This window comes from Gopherus evgoodei, chromosome 8 (genome assembly GCF_007399415.2).
Source record: "Gopherus evgoodei ecotype Sinaloan lineage chromosome 8, rGopEvg1_v1.p, whole genome shotgun sequence".
Taxonomy (NCBI): domain Eukaryota; kingdom Metazoa; phylum Chordata; order Testudines; family Testudinidae; genus Gopherus; species Gopherus evgoodei.
In genome coordinates, this window is record NC_044329.1 from 2,515,693 (window position 1) to 2,530,252 (window position 14,560).

A 14,560-nucleotide genomic window follows, 5' to 3' on the forward strand; every position below is an offset into this window, starting at 1 on the left:
ACTAAATAATTACTAGATCTTTTGTTTAAGAAGATCAAGGGAAAAAAATTGAAAGAGGCTTTGGGCTTTGCATGTAAAGAAAATATTGTTGAGATAAAGTAATGTCTCCATCTATCCTGGTCTAATTAGGGATACATTTTCAGATGGGCTTCTATCCAGAAGTGCACAAAATTGCATCTGCACTTTGTAGGTTCAGACACCAGCTGAAAAGTTTGTTTGGCACGTGCCCTTTAAGTAGTCTGAGCCCCAGCTTGGGTTTTGCAGGTTCCTATGCTAACACTTGTAATGTGCGCAGGTGTCAGGCTATGTAAAGGATCATTAGTGCCTGTGCAAGCCGACGTTTGTGCATGCAGTTTTGCACACAGACTAAGGGGTGAACATCTGATCTATGTATCTAATTGAGCCAGGGACAGGCAGTTAAAAAGAAGGGAGTGGTCGTGTCATAACCTCGTCCTAGATTTGGACCTTAGCGTCCAAAATATGGGGGTTAGCATGAAAACCTCCAAGCTTAGTTACCAGCTTGGACCTGGTAAAGCTGCCACCACCCAAAAAATTAGAGTGTTTTGGGGCACTCTGGTCCCCCAAAAAACCTTCCCTGGGGACCCAAAGACCCAAATCCCTTGAGTCTCACAACAAAGGGGAATAAACCATTTCCCTTCCCTTCTCCCTTCCAGGTATTCCCTCCCTGGGTTCCTGGAGAGATACACAGAAGCAAACTCCGTGAATCTAAACCAAGGGATTCCACCCTCTCTATTTCCAGTTCTGGAAAACACAAACACTTCCCTCTTCACCCAGAGGGAATGCAAAGTCAGGCTAGTAAATCTAACACACAGAGATTTCCCCCTGACTTCTTCCTCCCACCAATTCCCTGGTGAGCACAGACTCAATTCCCTGGAGTTCCCCACTAAAGAAAAACTCCAACAGGTCTTAAAAAGAAAGCTTTATATAAAAAGAAGAAAAATACATAAAAGTGGTCTTTTTGTATTAAGGTGACAAATACAGGGTCAATTGCTGAAAAGAAATATAAATAAACTGCCTTATTCAAAAGAATACAATTTAACACATTCCAGCAATTACACACATGTAAATACAAAAAATCAAACCTATCTTTTTGTACTTACAACTGGGAAACAGGAGATTAGAAAGGCAGGAAACAGAAATCCTCTCATAGCCGAGAGAGAGAGTACAGGCACAAGACAAGAAACTTAGACACAAACTTCCCTCCACCCAGATTTGAAAAAGTCTTGTTTCCTGATTGGTCCTCTGGTCAGGTGTTTCAGGTTACTTCTTTCCAGGTGTAAGAGACATTAACCCTTAGCTATCTGTTTATGACAGGTCGTTAAATATTTTCACTGTGAATCTTGATTTCATTAATACCCCAATGAAAGAATTTGCATCACCACAGCTGAGGGTGACATTTTAAGACACCCTTATTTTCTCTAGTGTGTTAAGACAGACATGGAGATTAAGTTGACTCTTTTCATTTTCTTTAACTAACTGTATCTTGGATGCTGCTGATGCCTAAGAACTGTTACACTAGTTTACCAGTCGAATACCAGTATCCTATTACAATTAACAGTAATTCTGTTATCTGTCATCACTTACACTGAACACAGGTTCTTCTAGCACAAGTATGATACTGTGATGACTGCTAATGCACTGGCATTGTGTGAACTATGACAGACCCCAGGGCTGGTTTTATACTTATTCCAGGGAATAAAGTCTAGCATTTTAAGTGGAATTAAAAAAATAGTTTTAACACATTTTCCTACCCTGGTACTTGAAGGGTCAAGTAAGGAAAAAAAGTAATGTAAGGAAGAGTAATTAAACAGCAGCGGAGTGATTCAATATTAGTGTTTTTATGGAATAAATGAGGATAAATTCTGTTAGTTATGTGACTTTTCCCTGTACTAATGTGATAATAAAGTACTCTAATTCTGGAGAGGCCTGTCACAGTCTCAGCTAAAGCACTGACCCCTCAGCTCGTAAAGAACAGACAGTGACGGCAAAGGTCTTAAAGAAAAACAGAGCTTAAGACTTCTTTATCTGCACAGAGTAAAGTAACAACTGCAGTTGTATATCTGTGTATGTGTAGCTGGATACACCCTCCCTTTATGCCTACACTGTGTGTGTGTGTACACACTATACGTAGCACCTCGATATTCTACGTGAACCTTTGGATACTTGGTGCACAGATGGTGTAAAACCCTGCAAACTTCTGTTTATTTTAGGTATTTAGTTCCAGTTGGATTTCAATAAACATTGCAGATAAATGGAATGCTGTGGAAATGGGAGTGTATAGAAATATTCAGTCCCCAGCAATCACTGAATAACTTTTTCACCCGTTTGAGAAGAATTATTGGAAAGCCGGTTCCCAGGGGAAAAATTAAAATGGGGAAAAGCAAGAATTCAGACCTGTCTCTGACTTATTTTGCAATGTTTTTATTTTTATATTTTGCCCTATTTTGCACTGTTGTCTTTTGGTGCTGGGTGAATATTCTGTGGCCTCATTCTATTCATAATGAAAGGCTGAAAAACTCTCTGGGATTTTAACTCACTTGGGAGGGAAAATTCAAAGCACACTTTTCCAAAGAAGCCTAAATTTCTATGATGTATTAGAACACTTGGTATTGGAGAGCTGAAGCATGTAGAAGATGAAAAATTGCTATACTATACTGTACTTCGCTGCACAGAGCACACAGACCTACAGAAAACCAACTTGAAACATTTGGTGAAGCAAGCAGTGAGTAATTTAAGGCTGCCTTTGGGCAGTTCTAACTTGTGATTTGGTGATTATATGGGTTCTTCTCCAACTATTTGCAATGCTGAAGTATTTATTATACCCACAGCAGCAAAGTGCTTCCTGCGCCAGCTCTGGAATTCAGAACAGGTTCACAAAAATACCAGTCTATTCTGTCTATATTATTATGGCAGCAGCAATAGAATCTGTCAGTAATCAGGACCCTGTTGAGAGAGGCTCACAGGGCATGTCGTATCACATCTCAGGGACCTTTTCTGGACTTCAGCTGGAAGATGTGTGTTTTTCAGTAAAAGAAGGTTGTTCCCAGAATTTTGTTGCTGGGTTGCGCTTTCTTAATAAATAGTTTTGCATTCTGTAAATACAAACTATAGATCTGATCCAGTGCCCTTAAAACCACTGAGAATGTTGAGATCAGTGAGAGGAAGATTGGGTCCTTTTATATATATATATACATATATATATGTATGTATGTATGTATGTATGTATTTATTAAGGTAGCTTGACAAATGAAGAATGGTTGCATTTGGGGGAGAGGTAGCAAGGCTGACTGCCGTGTTTAATTTTTCTTCTGTAGAATAAATTTCCAGTTGTAAAAATGCCACAAAAGGTGGCTACTGCTGTTTATTGACTAAAAATCCAGCTGTGAACATGTGGGTAATAGGCGGTTTTCCCCATGCCTGTATTTGATTTCCATGCACAGTCTCATGCTGCTAAATATTGGTGTAAGCCTTCAATTTTTTCTTTTGTGATCAGGGTACCTGATGTGGCCCCTAACTTGTACACGGAAAATGGTGCAATGCTGGATTTGGGTTCAAATGGAAATTACAGCTCTTTAAACACATAGTGTGTTTTTCTTCTTTCTTCTGAAGTTATCAGCAGCAATTGTGGGTTTTTTTTAATACTAGAGTTTCACTCTGCTATCCTCACGTACGCCCCATATAGGTTCGATTTGTGCACAAATGGCCGTGGTTAATATTAAATGACAATAGTCACATTGATTGGTTTTCATTTGAATAATTCAATGTAGGTAACCTTTGTCTGGTGACATTAGGGCACTAGGAAGGACTGTGATTGACAGCAAGACATGGTGGAGGTGACTGATGGAGAAGGGGAGGTGGTGTACTGAAAAGCAGATAGAGAAACTTGAGTAAGTGGATCAAATGGCCCAGGTGTCTGTTCTAGTGTTGCTTTGTGGTGTGTGCAAGGGGACTGGTGCCTAGTGTCAAATTGGTAGGAAGTGCCTGGTTTGCACTAGAAATGAAATAACTTGCTCTTGTCTGCTTGATATTTTCCGTTACTACTGCCTTTGTACTGCAACTCCTTCCCTGCATCTCTTCCCATGTGGTTTTAGCACAGGAGGAGGTGATTCAGCTCATAATGGCCCTGGTTCAGGAGGATATTTAAGCACTGGAGTACTTCCATTGGCTTCAGTCGGGCTACTCATGTGCTTTAGGTTATATACATGCTTAAATACCATGCTGCACTGGCTTTTTCATGCAAAATGGCCCTGAAATTCTTTCATCTGCTGGCCAGTTGCAAGATATTACATCAGTATTTGTATTTTGGAGGTTTTACTAATTTTACAGAGAGATGGACACATAGAAAACCTTGTTTGACAGCCCCTAATCCCAGAGTCAAGTATTGCCCTGCTCTTAAACCTTGGGCAGGTTTTGTTTGTCCCCTGAAACCTTGGGCAGGTTTTGTTTGCCCTCTGACAGGTTTCAGTTGTCCAAGCAGCACTCACTCACTGGATGGCCACAGATCTCGCTGATCTTGGCAGCCTTACAGCTGTCATATTTTCACATGGATGAACTGTTCTCGAACAATTTCTCCAATGTACTGAGAACAAACAAGCTTTTCTTCCGCATCAGGAATGCAGGTCTTCCCTTTCCAATGATGTTTTCCCCTTCAACAGACATATTTATTGTGGCAATGGCAAGGAAAGGCCGACTGCTAACCTTCTGTGTTCGACTTCTCTTAAATCTCCCTCTGGGCTGTGATGGAGAGATGTGTCTTGCTTCCCACTCGGATCTTATTTTATTTTTAAAAGAAAGTTCAGTTTTAATTTATAACCCTCCTCATGTTGGCCTGCAAAAGCCCATGGTCAAATCCTTTGCATATTACTGTTGTTTTGTTTATTTGTATCACGGGCCAACCAACAATGGGACCCTACTGGGTTTAGCATGGCTGTACAAAAACAGGATAATAGACAGTCCCGAAGACCTTACAGTATAAATAGAAAAGACAGATAAAGGGATATAACCCACAAACAAAGTGGACAATGGGATGGTCAGCAAATGGCTAAGGGTGGGGTTTAGTTAGGAGGGAATCAACTGGATAGAAGGACAAAGGAAAGGAAGGGACCTTGGGGGGACGAGGCTGGGGAGAAGTGCATTATGGGAGATGTAGTCCGATGCAGGAGGCCAACCTGTCGAGGACAGTGGGAGCATGAGGCTGAACTTTGGTTTTGTTTATTGATTTTTGCTGAAAATTGAAAACTTTTGACAAAGCAATAGATTTCTCTGTTTTCAACCTGGGGGAATAAAAATCATTTTCTGACTGACTCTACTGGTGAATCATCCTGATGGGATCACTTGAGGAGTAAAGTCCTACTTGCCATGAATCAGACCTGTCGGCTTCAGTGGAGTGTTCCACTTGGGCACAAGATACTGTACAAAGTGCAGCTTCCTTTGAAGCACCGAGGCTGCTCCTTTGAAAGGACAAGGGTGCTGTGGTGGCTGCAAATGCAGTCTGTATTCAGGTTTCAGAGTAGCGGCCGTGTTAGTCTGTATCCGCAAAAAGAACAGGAGTACTTGTGGCACCTTAGAGACTAACAAATTTGTTTGAGCGAAAGCTTTTGTGGGCTGCAGCCCACTTCATCAGATGCATGCAGTGGAAAATACAATAGGAAGAGATATATATACACAGAGAACATGAAACAATGGATGTTGCCATACACACTATAACAAGAGTGATCAGTTAAGGTGAGCTATTATCAGCAGGAGAGAAAAAGAACTGTTTGTAGTGGTAATGAAAATGGCCCATTTCCAGCAATTGACAAGGAGATGTGAGGAACTGTGGGGGGGATAAGCATGGGGAAATAGTTTTACTTTGTGTAATGGTACTGTATTCAGATACGCCACAGCCAGAGGCCAGGACAAGGGTCTACATTCTTGTTACCGTGCCTTGCGTCTACTCTTAAAATAGCTTCAAGAGACTCATACACTAAGGGTGTAAACAGGGGTTTTTTTATGCCTTACGCTGTCTATTTTTGTTGTTGTTCTGTGACTGTCGGCATTGCAGGGACTGATAGAAACATCCAAACATGATTTTCCAGGGGTTGGGAAAGTCCGTCTGCGCCGCCTGGATCTCTAACAATGTTTTGCATAATAATTAATGATGTACAAGCTGTTACCTAATGAACTGTTTTACTGTGTTTGCCCTTCTAAAATGTAAATATGGGTTTAGAATGGTTTATTCCATGCTTGAGGCCTTTGGGGAACTTCTTCAGAGTGGGTTTTTTTTAATCTAGAGCCAAATTCTTACCATAGATGCATGAAGCTGACTGTGGGCATATTGTTGCATTGAGACGAGGACTGACGCTGCATCTTGCATGCAGCTCACCTTGAACTGACGTTCCTGCAGTATAGTCTGACCCTATGGGAGTTCCTCATGTGTACCTGAGAATAGAATTTGGCCTTGTAATGTTGAATCTCAAATGTGCGCGTAGCCGCTGGAATCATTGAATACCGACCCCTGCCATGCGACAGCGGTGTTAGCCTTTCAGAAGCCTGACCCTTGTCAGTGTGCTAGGAGCAGCAAAGCAATACGTCCTTTCCAGCAGCCCTGTGTATCAGACCTATAATACATGGTGTCAGAAGTAAATGAAATCACTAGCAAAACTGCAGCAAATGAAGCCACCTCAGGCTCAGAGGAAACTAGCATATGGCTGGAAGAGATGATTGCAACAATTCCAATATTTCTGGAAGTTAAATGGTCTTGCAAAGAAAGCTGCAAGGGTGAAATCTTCCATGTTGTTGTGGTTTGCAAGCCCAGAGGCATCGAGAAGCTGCAGTTGATTCCAGGGGAGCATCGGGGGGATTTGCAAACAGCTAGACAAAGTCACTGAAAAAATGTCAAGAATAACTTGATTCATGCAAACCCGAGAAAGGCATACATAGAAAACCAAGCTGTCAGGTGAGGCCATTGACAATAATATTACAGACCTGCATGAAAAAGCTAAATCTAGACTAATTGGAGATCTAATTATCTGTGGTATAATTGATCTTTAGGTCCAGGGAAGGTTATCACTTACGAATGGATTAGCAATTGCAATGCTAAAATAAAAAATATTGTTTCCTATAGTGAGCAGAAAACGAGCCTAAGTGGCAAAACAACTCTTGAATGTATGTTCAGGGACGGACATCACTCTGCAGAGTTTGGAATGGCAGAGTGGAATGGCAGTATGGTTGGTTGAAGAGCAGTCTGCAAATTCACCTGATCAAGCAGGTTGTCCTTCTGAACAAGAGACAAAATGTGCTCTGAAAGAATCCAAAGTATTTAAGGAACTGGGATGCATTAAAAATACAGTACATCGCACACATAAAGATCCCAGTGTGCTGTCAAATATGCATGCACCAAATAACGTCCTGAAAGCAGAGGGAGAAAGTGAAAGTTGTACTTAATAAGATGTTAAAATAAGATGTTCTTGAGTGAACTCAGACATCAGCTGACTGGATTTATTGTATTGTCTCTAGTAAACCCAAAGCAGTTGAGGATTTGTATAGATCCAAAAGGTTTGACTAAGACCATGATACGCTAGTGCTACCAGAGGAGGAAAGTCAAGGAGACAGTGTCTAGGTTTCAAAATCCCGGAGTATGTTCAGTTTTGAAGGGAAGCGACGAGTTTGGGAGGTCTGACTCGATCAGAAAGTGCAAAGGTCTTCAGCTTCAATTCACTGAAAAAATGGGTGGCAACTTCTCCAGATAACAGCTATATTACCAAGACCAAGGGGCAGTCCAACAGGAGGAATAGATGACCTCTGAACAAAGCCATGGAGGACATGGACTGTGTTTTCCCGGGAACACCCAGAATGCTATTGACAAGCTTGTACATTGACGGAAGTAGTCAGCCTGTGGCTGATAATGCACATCACCATCATCAGCTAATATAGACGCTGGGTGGTGGATTCAGTTCAGCATCTACACAAACCAGTGCAGAATGTTATTTTCTGAGGACAAGTGGCCATGAGATTGGAAACCACAGAGGGACAGAAGCAGAATAGTACTTCCATCTGTCATATCGGGTTCGAGCCTCTACCTTGACCTCCATGCTAGACATATCTTTTGCTTTGGCTCATTTTGGAGGCATTGTGCCAGCCTTCACTGTGACATCTGACCAAGAAGAGGGGTTCCCCCCAGCACAGGATGGTGGTCAGCGAGGATTAGGCTCAGAAAGGATTTGGGAACAGGAGGCAGCAACCTGGGAAATCATTGCAGAGTGAAGGACGGGCAACCTGGGAGCTGGGGGAGAGAGGCTGAGAGCTGGGCAATGGTGCAGGCTGTTACTGGCAGGGGGGCAGCAACCACTGCAAAAAGGCAGACCCAGGAGTGGTCTGCAAAGAAGGGGACTGTCTAGACAGACCTCAATGAGGCACAAGGGCTGAAGAGTGCTCAGGGAATCTGCAGGCCAGTGTGACTCCCTCCAGAAGAGCAGTGACCACAGGGGGCTATCGGGGCACTTGGCCTGAGGACTACCCCTTTGTCCAGTTGCACTGGACGGCCCCTCGGGGCTCGGCTGGGAACTGTTGTGTTAATCACTGTTGGATTGTGTCTAGGGCATGTGCACCACGCAGTTCCTGGCAGCCCTAGCACAGCCCTAGCACAGCAGTTCTATGTGACCTGAAGGGTGCAGGTGTTAACAGGAAGTGTGCCATATGTCTGCGTTGGTGGTACACATAGTGCAGTGCCAGACGCCTAGAGGGAGGCTTGTAACATAGCTGAACTCTACAGCAGGGTCGGTCACAGTGTGTTTCAGTCATTGGCTCTGTTAATCTGTGTGTGTGTCGAGTGGGAGGGGCTAGCAAATGTGTTTTGTTTGATTGTAAAACACCCAAAGCAGATGTCCCACTAGGCACAGAAATCATGGGGTGCTGACTTTTGCCACATGACAGGAGTACAGTGATGCTGGAACTAGGGGTGCTGGAAGTGGTAATAACAAACACCAAATGCATGGTTTCCATCATCAGCACCCCCACTATAAAAATTGTTCCAGCAGCGATATTATCCTTTGTCAAACCTGACCCACATCAGGTAGCTGGGGCTCAGAAATAAAAGTTCAGGCTTTTATCAGCATTTCTGCACGTTGCATGTCTATTTCACCTAGTGAGCAAACTTCAGACTTCAACAGTTAGCGTGAATACGATTGCCTCCATCATATGGGGGAAAAGTTAGCTCGGAAAGAATAACCTGATATTAAGAAGTTAGATGTAAACAAAAGCACATGTAAGTTATGTTTATAATTAGGGTTACCAGATAGCAACTGTGAAAAAATGGGACGGGGTGAGAGGTAATAGGCACCTGTATAAGAAAAAGTCCCCCAAAACAGGACTGTCCCTTTAAAAACGGAACATCTGGTCACCCTATTTATAATGAGCCCAATTTTGCCAGCATTACTCCTGGGCTAGTCTGCCCTGTTATAATGGGATGACTTGCAGAATGGGGCTCAGGGCGAAGAATGCAGCCAAACTAACAATTCTAAGATGATGCTCATGAGTTAAGTCATCCTGTATACTCATGTGGCCTCTGAGTCCCCTGTTTCTGTATTATTATTATTATTTGTTCATATTATTGTAGGGCCTAGAAGTATCAGTTGCGGCCTGGGACCCCGTTGTGCCAGGCTCTGTACAAACCACAGAACAAAACCAGTCTCTGCCCCAACGAGCTTCAAACCTAAGAATAGGACAAGGGACAACAGATGGATACAGAAACACCAGGGAGTACAAGGAAACAAGGAGAGAGTATTTGTCAGCATGATAGGCAGTGGTGTTCTAGCCACCTGGTTTCCAGCCAAAAGTGGTTCTTCCTTCAGAGCCAACAAACACTGGGTCAGATTCTGCCCTCCATGTCACCTGTGTGACCCAACTGAAGCAGACCACAGAGATTTGTGAAGAACAGGATGCGAGGCACACTGCTTGCCAGGAATCAAACCCAGGTCTCTCACGGGTTAGGGCAAAACATGACTCACATGGTCACCGAACCTGCTTGTAGTTGGTGCTTTCTGAGCCATTATTCAGCCCGTGTTTTGGTTTGTCTCTTGGTAGAATAAGAATTCAGGATTGGATAGAGTATTTTATCAGATGATTTCTTTTTAAAACAAAGTAAGAGAAATTCTAAGGGGCAAGTTCTGTGTCTTGAAAATTCCTCTCCAAAATGCTGTGGCTTAAAAATAAAAAATCACTTTCCTGGAGTTTACAGAATTCACCAGTTGCTTGGGTTTTGATAGAACTAAATAAATGGGCCTCAATTCTTCGTCAGCTTCTGTGGATAAAATGCCCATTTGACTTCAGGAGAGATGCGCCCATGTCACTATGGTAAAATTTTGGAGCTTTTGAATTAGACTTTGCAGACCCCGGAGACCAGCTGTTGTATTTCATGTAGGTGTTCGGTGCTTTTGATCTGGTGCCAGCCTATAAAACAAGAGAACGACATAGCTTGTTAAGCAGAGGAAAAGCTTAGAGTTTTGATAAAGAGGGCCCCATTAAAAGCTTTGCCTGTTTTGGGGGGGCTTTTGAGTTGATCGGCGTTCGAGCGCGCACACACACCCATGCCCCCAGTGTTTACACATGCATGCAACGTTAATATGATAAATGTTTTCTACATTTGCATGGCATGTTTGACTCCGTCTTTCAGTGCAGATATTTTTAACTGTTACATCTCCCACCCTCCCTTCTCGGTAATATGTTCCTTTAGGGAAGTTCAAGCCAAAGTGGTCAGCTGCTTGGCTCCTACATTCTGGAAAACTCTAAAGAATTTTCTAGTAAACCCCTGGGGCAGAGCAGGCTTTTCCCTAAAGAATAAGCGGTTCTGAGAGACTTTGCCACATAAGGGCCTGTTTGAGGCTCCAGGCACCAGTTGACAGGGACGTCTTTGCCTCCCAACAGATGGCCAGGCTTTTTATTTCAGCCAGCAATCTCTCACAGAGGGGTGGTCTCGCTATTCTGCCAGCATTCCGCATGATAGGGCCAGCTTAGGGCAAGAGGGATCTGATGTCCGTGCCCTTCATAGCTCATGAGCTAAATGATGGGCTGTTGACAGGAAAGCCATCATCTGGAGTGTAAGATCCTGAACTCTCCCTGCATTTAGTTTTTCTTTGGTGGAATTAATGCCCTATTTGCTTGTCTCTCAAAATCCATTCTGGCACGAGTACAAACCTTTGACTGGTGGCAAGCAGTTGTCTGGATTCAAGATGCCAGGATTTCTGCTGACAGCTCCTTCTACACAATCTGAGTCGGGCTGTCACAGCTGGCCATTAGAGGCTTAAAAAGACACGCACAAGACAAATAGCACCAACTTTCGGTTATTGAATATCCAGACCTACTTGATGAGAAAATGCAATGGCTTATACCCCTCTTTAATTGAGCGTAAACAAACAACACCCTTGCCATCCGCTGCTGAAAGTGTCTTATGGCTCCTTATTGTTTTAGATTGGTTGGTCTCTTTGATTTCCTTGAATGAAAGTAGCCCCTTAAAGTTAAAATTTGTCACCACGGCCATTGTCTAATATGATTTTTGTGGCGTGAAGGAGCTGACGCAACAGTCAAACAGGCCTCTTTAGGATGCAGTTCCACAACGGGGCAGGGGAGCAGCATCACAGACACCACGGCCATTGTCTAATATGATTTTTGTGGCGTGAAGGAGCTGACGCAACAGTCAAACAGGCCTCTTTAGGATGCAGTTCCACAACGGGGCAGGGGAGCAGCATCACAGACACCAACCAACAAAATGGAGCTGTGAAATGTTTCCATGCACCGAGCCCAGTTTTGCCCTTCTTGATTTCGGCATATGCAAATTATGCCACTTAGTGGCCACTGTGGGTTCTCACCGGGGATCAGGACAGATGCTTGCAAAAAAATTAACTTTCTGATTTTAAGTAAAACAATAACAAACAATCACCCCCTGATGCCTCATTATAAGTGGAGACAGGGTAAATTAGCCTCTGCCTGGTTAGTTTGTTTTGGACAAAAGGCTGATAAACCCTGGCTCACGAGGAGCGAGCCAGGAATATGAGACCCACTATTATTCATCGACTTGTCTTTATGGGTTTATGGTCCATTGGTGCATAACAGTGAAGAAAATGCAGCAAAGAATCCTGTGGCACCTTATAGACTAACAGACGTTTTGGAGCATGAGCAGATGACATGCATCTGAGGAAGTGGGTATTCACCCACGAAAGCTCATGCTCCAAAACGTCTGTTAGTCTATAAGGTGCCACAGGATTCTTTGCTGCTTGTACAGATCCAGACTAACACGGCTACCCTCTGATAGTGAAGAAAATATTTTCAGTAAAATGTTTGTTTTTTTGGGGCTTGTAAAATGCAATGTCTCTTCCTGAAGCTACATATAGGTCTGGGCAGTCATTTCATTTCTTCCATGAGATCAGCCTTTTAATCAAGACTTCCTCTCACCGCTGCCGTGTTTTATTCATTCATTTATGCAAATTGTCATGAACCAATTTTAATTTTGTTGACAAATTTGGTTTAATTGTTCGATCAAGGTTCAGATTGTGCGGAACACTTTACATGTTTTGCATCAAATTGAGGTTTACACACTACACATGAACTTGTGAGATGAAACCTCTTATATGCAAAAATGTTTTCTTGGCCAGCATTCTTCTGTTTTCTCTTTGCTGTACTAGCAAAGTTTTCTCTGAAACTGTCTCTTTAACTTCCTGGTTGCTGTGGAAGACAGCATGATTCCATGACGTTAGCCATTTAAAGTTACATAGGGACCGATTCTGCAAACGTATGGCTGTGACAAAGCAAAGTCCTTAAGCACATGTCACTTTTAGCACATGCTGAAGTGTTTTGCTGGTTGGAGGCCATGTGAGAAGTCCTTACCTATGTGGCCAGTCAAAGGGACAGCTTGTGTGAGTAAGGATTGTTAATTGGAGTAAGGATTCATTGGATCAAACTCAGGAAAGGGACATAGTGCTACACGCTGTGTACATCTGAGAGGCTAATGGCAGTGTCTCTTTTCTCCACAGGTTCTTCTTGAAATTTTTTCTCAAATGTAACCAAAATTGCCTAAAAAATGCAGGAAACCCCCGGGACATGCGGAGATTCCAGGTCAGTATGTCATGCTTCCTTCTTTAAAAATAATCAACTAGTGGATAGAATTAATTTGACCAAAACTAAGCTGGTAATTAACTGGAAGATGCTGAAATTTACTATACTGACCTCTGTTTTGGGGATTCCCAATGACAGCAGAAATTAGCAGGAAGTTCTTAGATTTTCATGCTCTGGGCAAGAGAAGACTTGAAGATGATGCCATCTCCATAGGAAGTAAAACTGTGAAGGGAAGAAACAGAAATGACCTTGTATTGTTTCTCTGTTGAATCACATGGTTGCTTCTCTCTAGGTTATCTTGCTCTGCCTTAAGACCCAACTGTACCTTCATGTAAAGATTTTAAGTGAGCAAACAATATTTGTTAGTGGGGGAAATCTTGTCACCAAAACAGATATATGGTTATGCTGAAAATCTAAACAAGCTCCCCTTGGGGAGTCATTTGCTGCAGTTTGAACGATTTTTTTTATTTTTGAAAGATTGCATTCATTTTATACTGTCCCAGTCGTCACTCACGCAAAAATCCCACTGTCTGTTCTTCACTAGGGTGTTTTTGGCAAATACTTCCCTAGCATTGTAAGCTCCCACCCATGGAAACATAGGCTGAGCACGGTGGGGTGAACAGAGCTCCAGCTAGCCACCAATATTTTTCTTTGTGTTGTTTAACCATGCTCAGTACCAGTCTAAAAGATACGTAAGTTCCTTCCTTTTCAGTTTAAATCAATTTTTACCAAAAAATTCCCGGGTTATACAAATAGTCTTATTCATTTTTTTCTGATTTTCACCTTACTTTTATATTATTCAAATGTATACAATTAACTTGTTTTATTGGGAAAATACAATACATTCCCTGTGATAGAGGTATTACGATAACAAATTAGTCTGTGTGTATATGCAAAGCTGCCTGTTGAAGTAAGACTCCGTGTTTATTATGTATATCTTCTAGACTAATAAACAGGCAGGCAGGCAAGCTCTGAAGTGCGTGCGCATCTGAATGTCCTGATGAATCTCATGCCTGCCACCAGGGCTGGCTCCAGGCCCTAGCGCGCCAAGTGCGTGCTTGGGGCGGCATGCCGCGGGAGGCGCTCTGCCGGTTGCCCAGAGGGCGGCAGGCGGCTCCAGTGGACCTCCAGCAGGTGTGCCTGCGGAGGGTCCCCTGGTCCCGCTGTTCCGGTGGAGCATCTGCAGGCACACCTGCGGGAGGTCCACCAGAGCCACGGGACCGGCGAGCGGCAGAGCGCCTCCCCGCGGCGTGCTGCCGTGCTTGGGGCAGCGAAATGGCTAGAGCCGGCCCTGCCTGCCACGTGCACATCTCAAGCTGCTTGCAGATAACTGTTTAAAGATTTGACACAGTAAAATGGGAAGAAAATGAAAATCTGTATCAGAATAGGTTTCAGAACCCAAGGAAGTATTTGAAAGTTTAAAAAAAACCGAAAAACAGGAGAAAAGGATGAA

General features: G+C 43.1%; 1 protein-coding gene across 8 annotated transcripts in view; it reads left to right on the top strand.

Annotated features, from left to right (window-relative positions):
• Positions 1-14,560, top strand: part of EBF1 (EBF transcription factor 1) — a 325,480-nt gene that overhangs the window by 187,142 nt on the left and 123,778 nt on the right. For all 8 annotated transcript variants that reach the window (XM_030573181.1, XM_030573185.1, XM_030573182.1 and 5 more), the window contains exon 7: positions 13,026-13,107. In XM_030573181.1, coding sequence (XP_030429041.1) covers positions 13,026-13,107 — 82 coding nt within the window. The remainder of the gene's footprint in view (positions 1-13,025; positions 13,108-14,560) is intronic.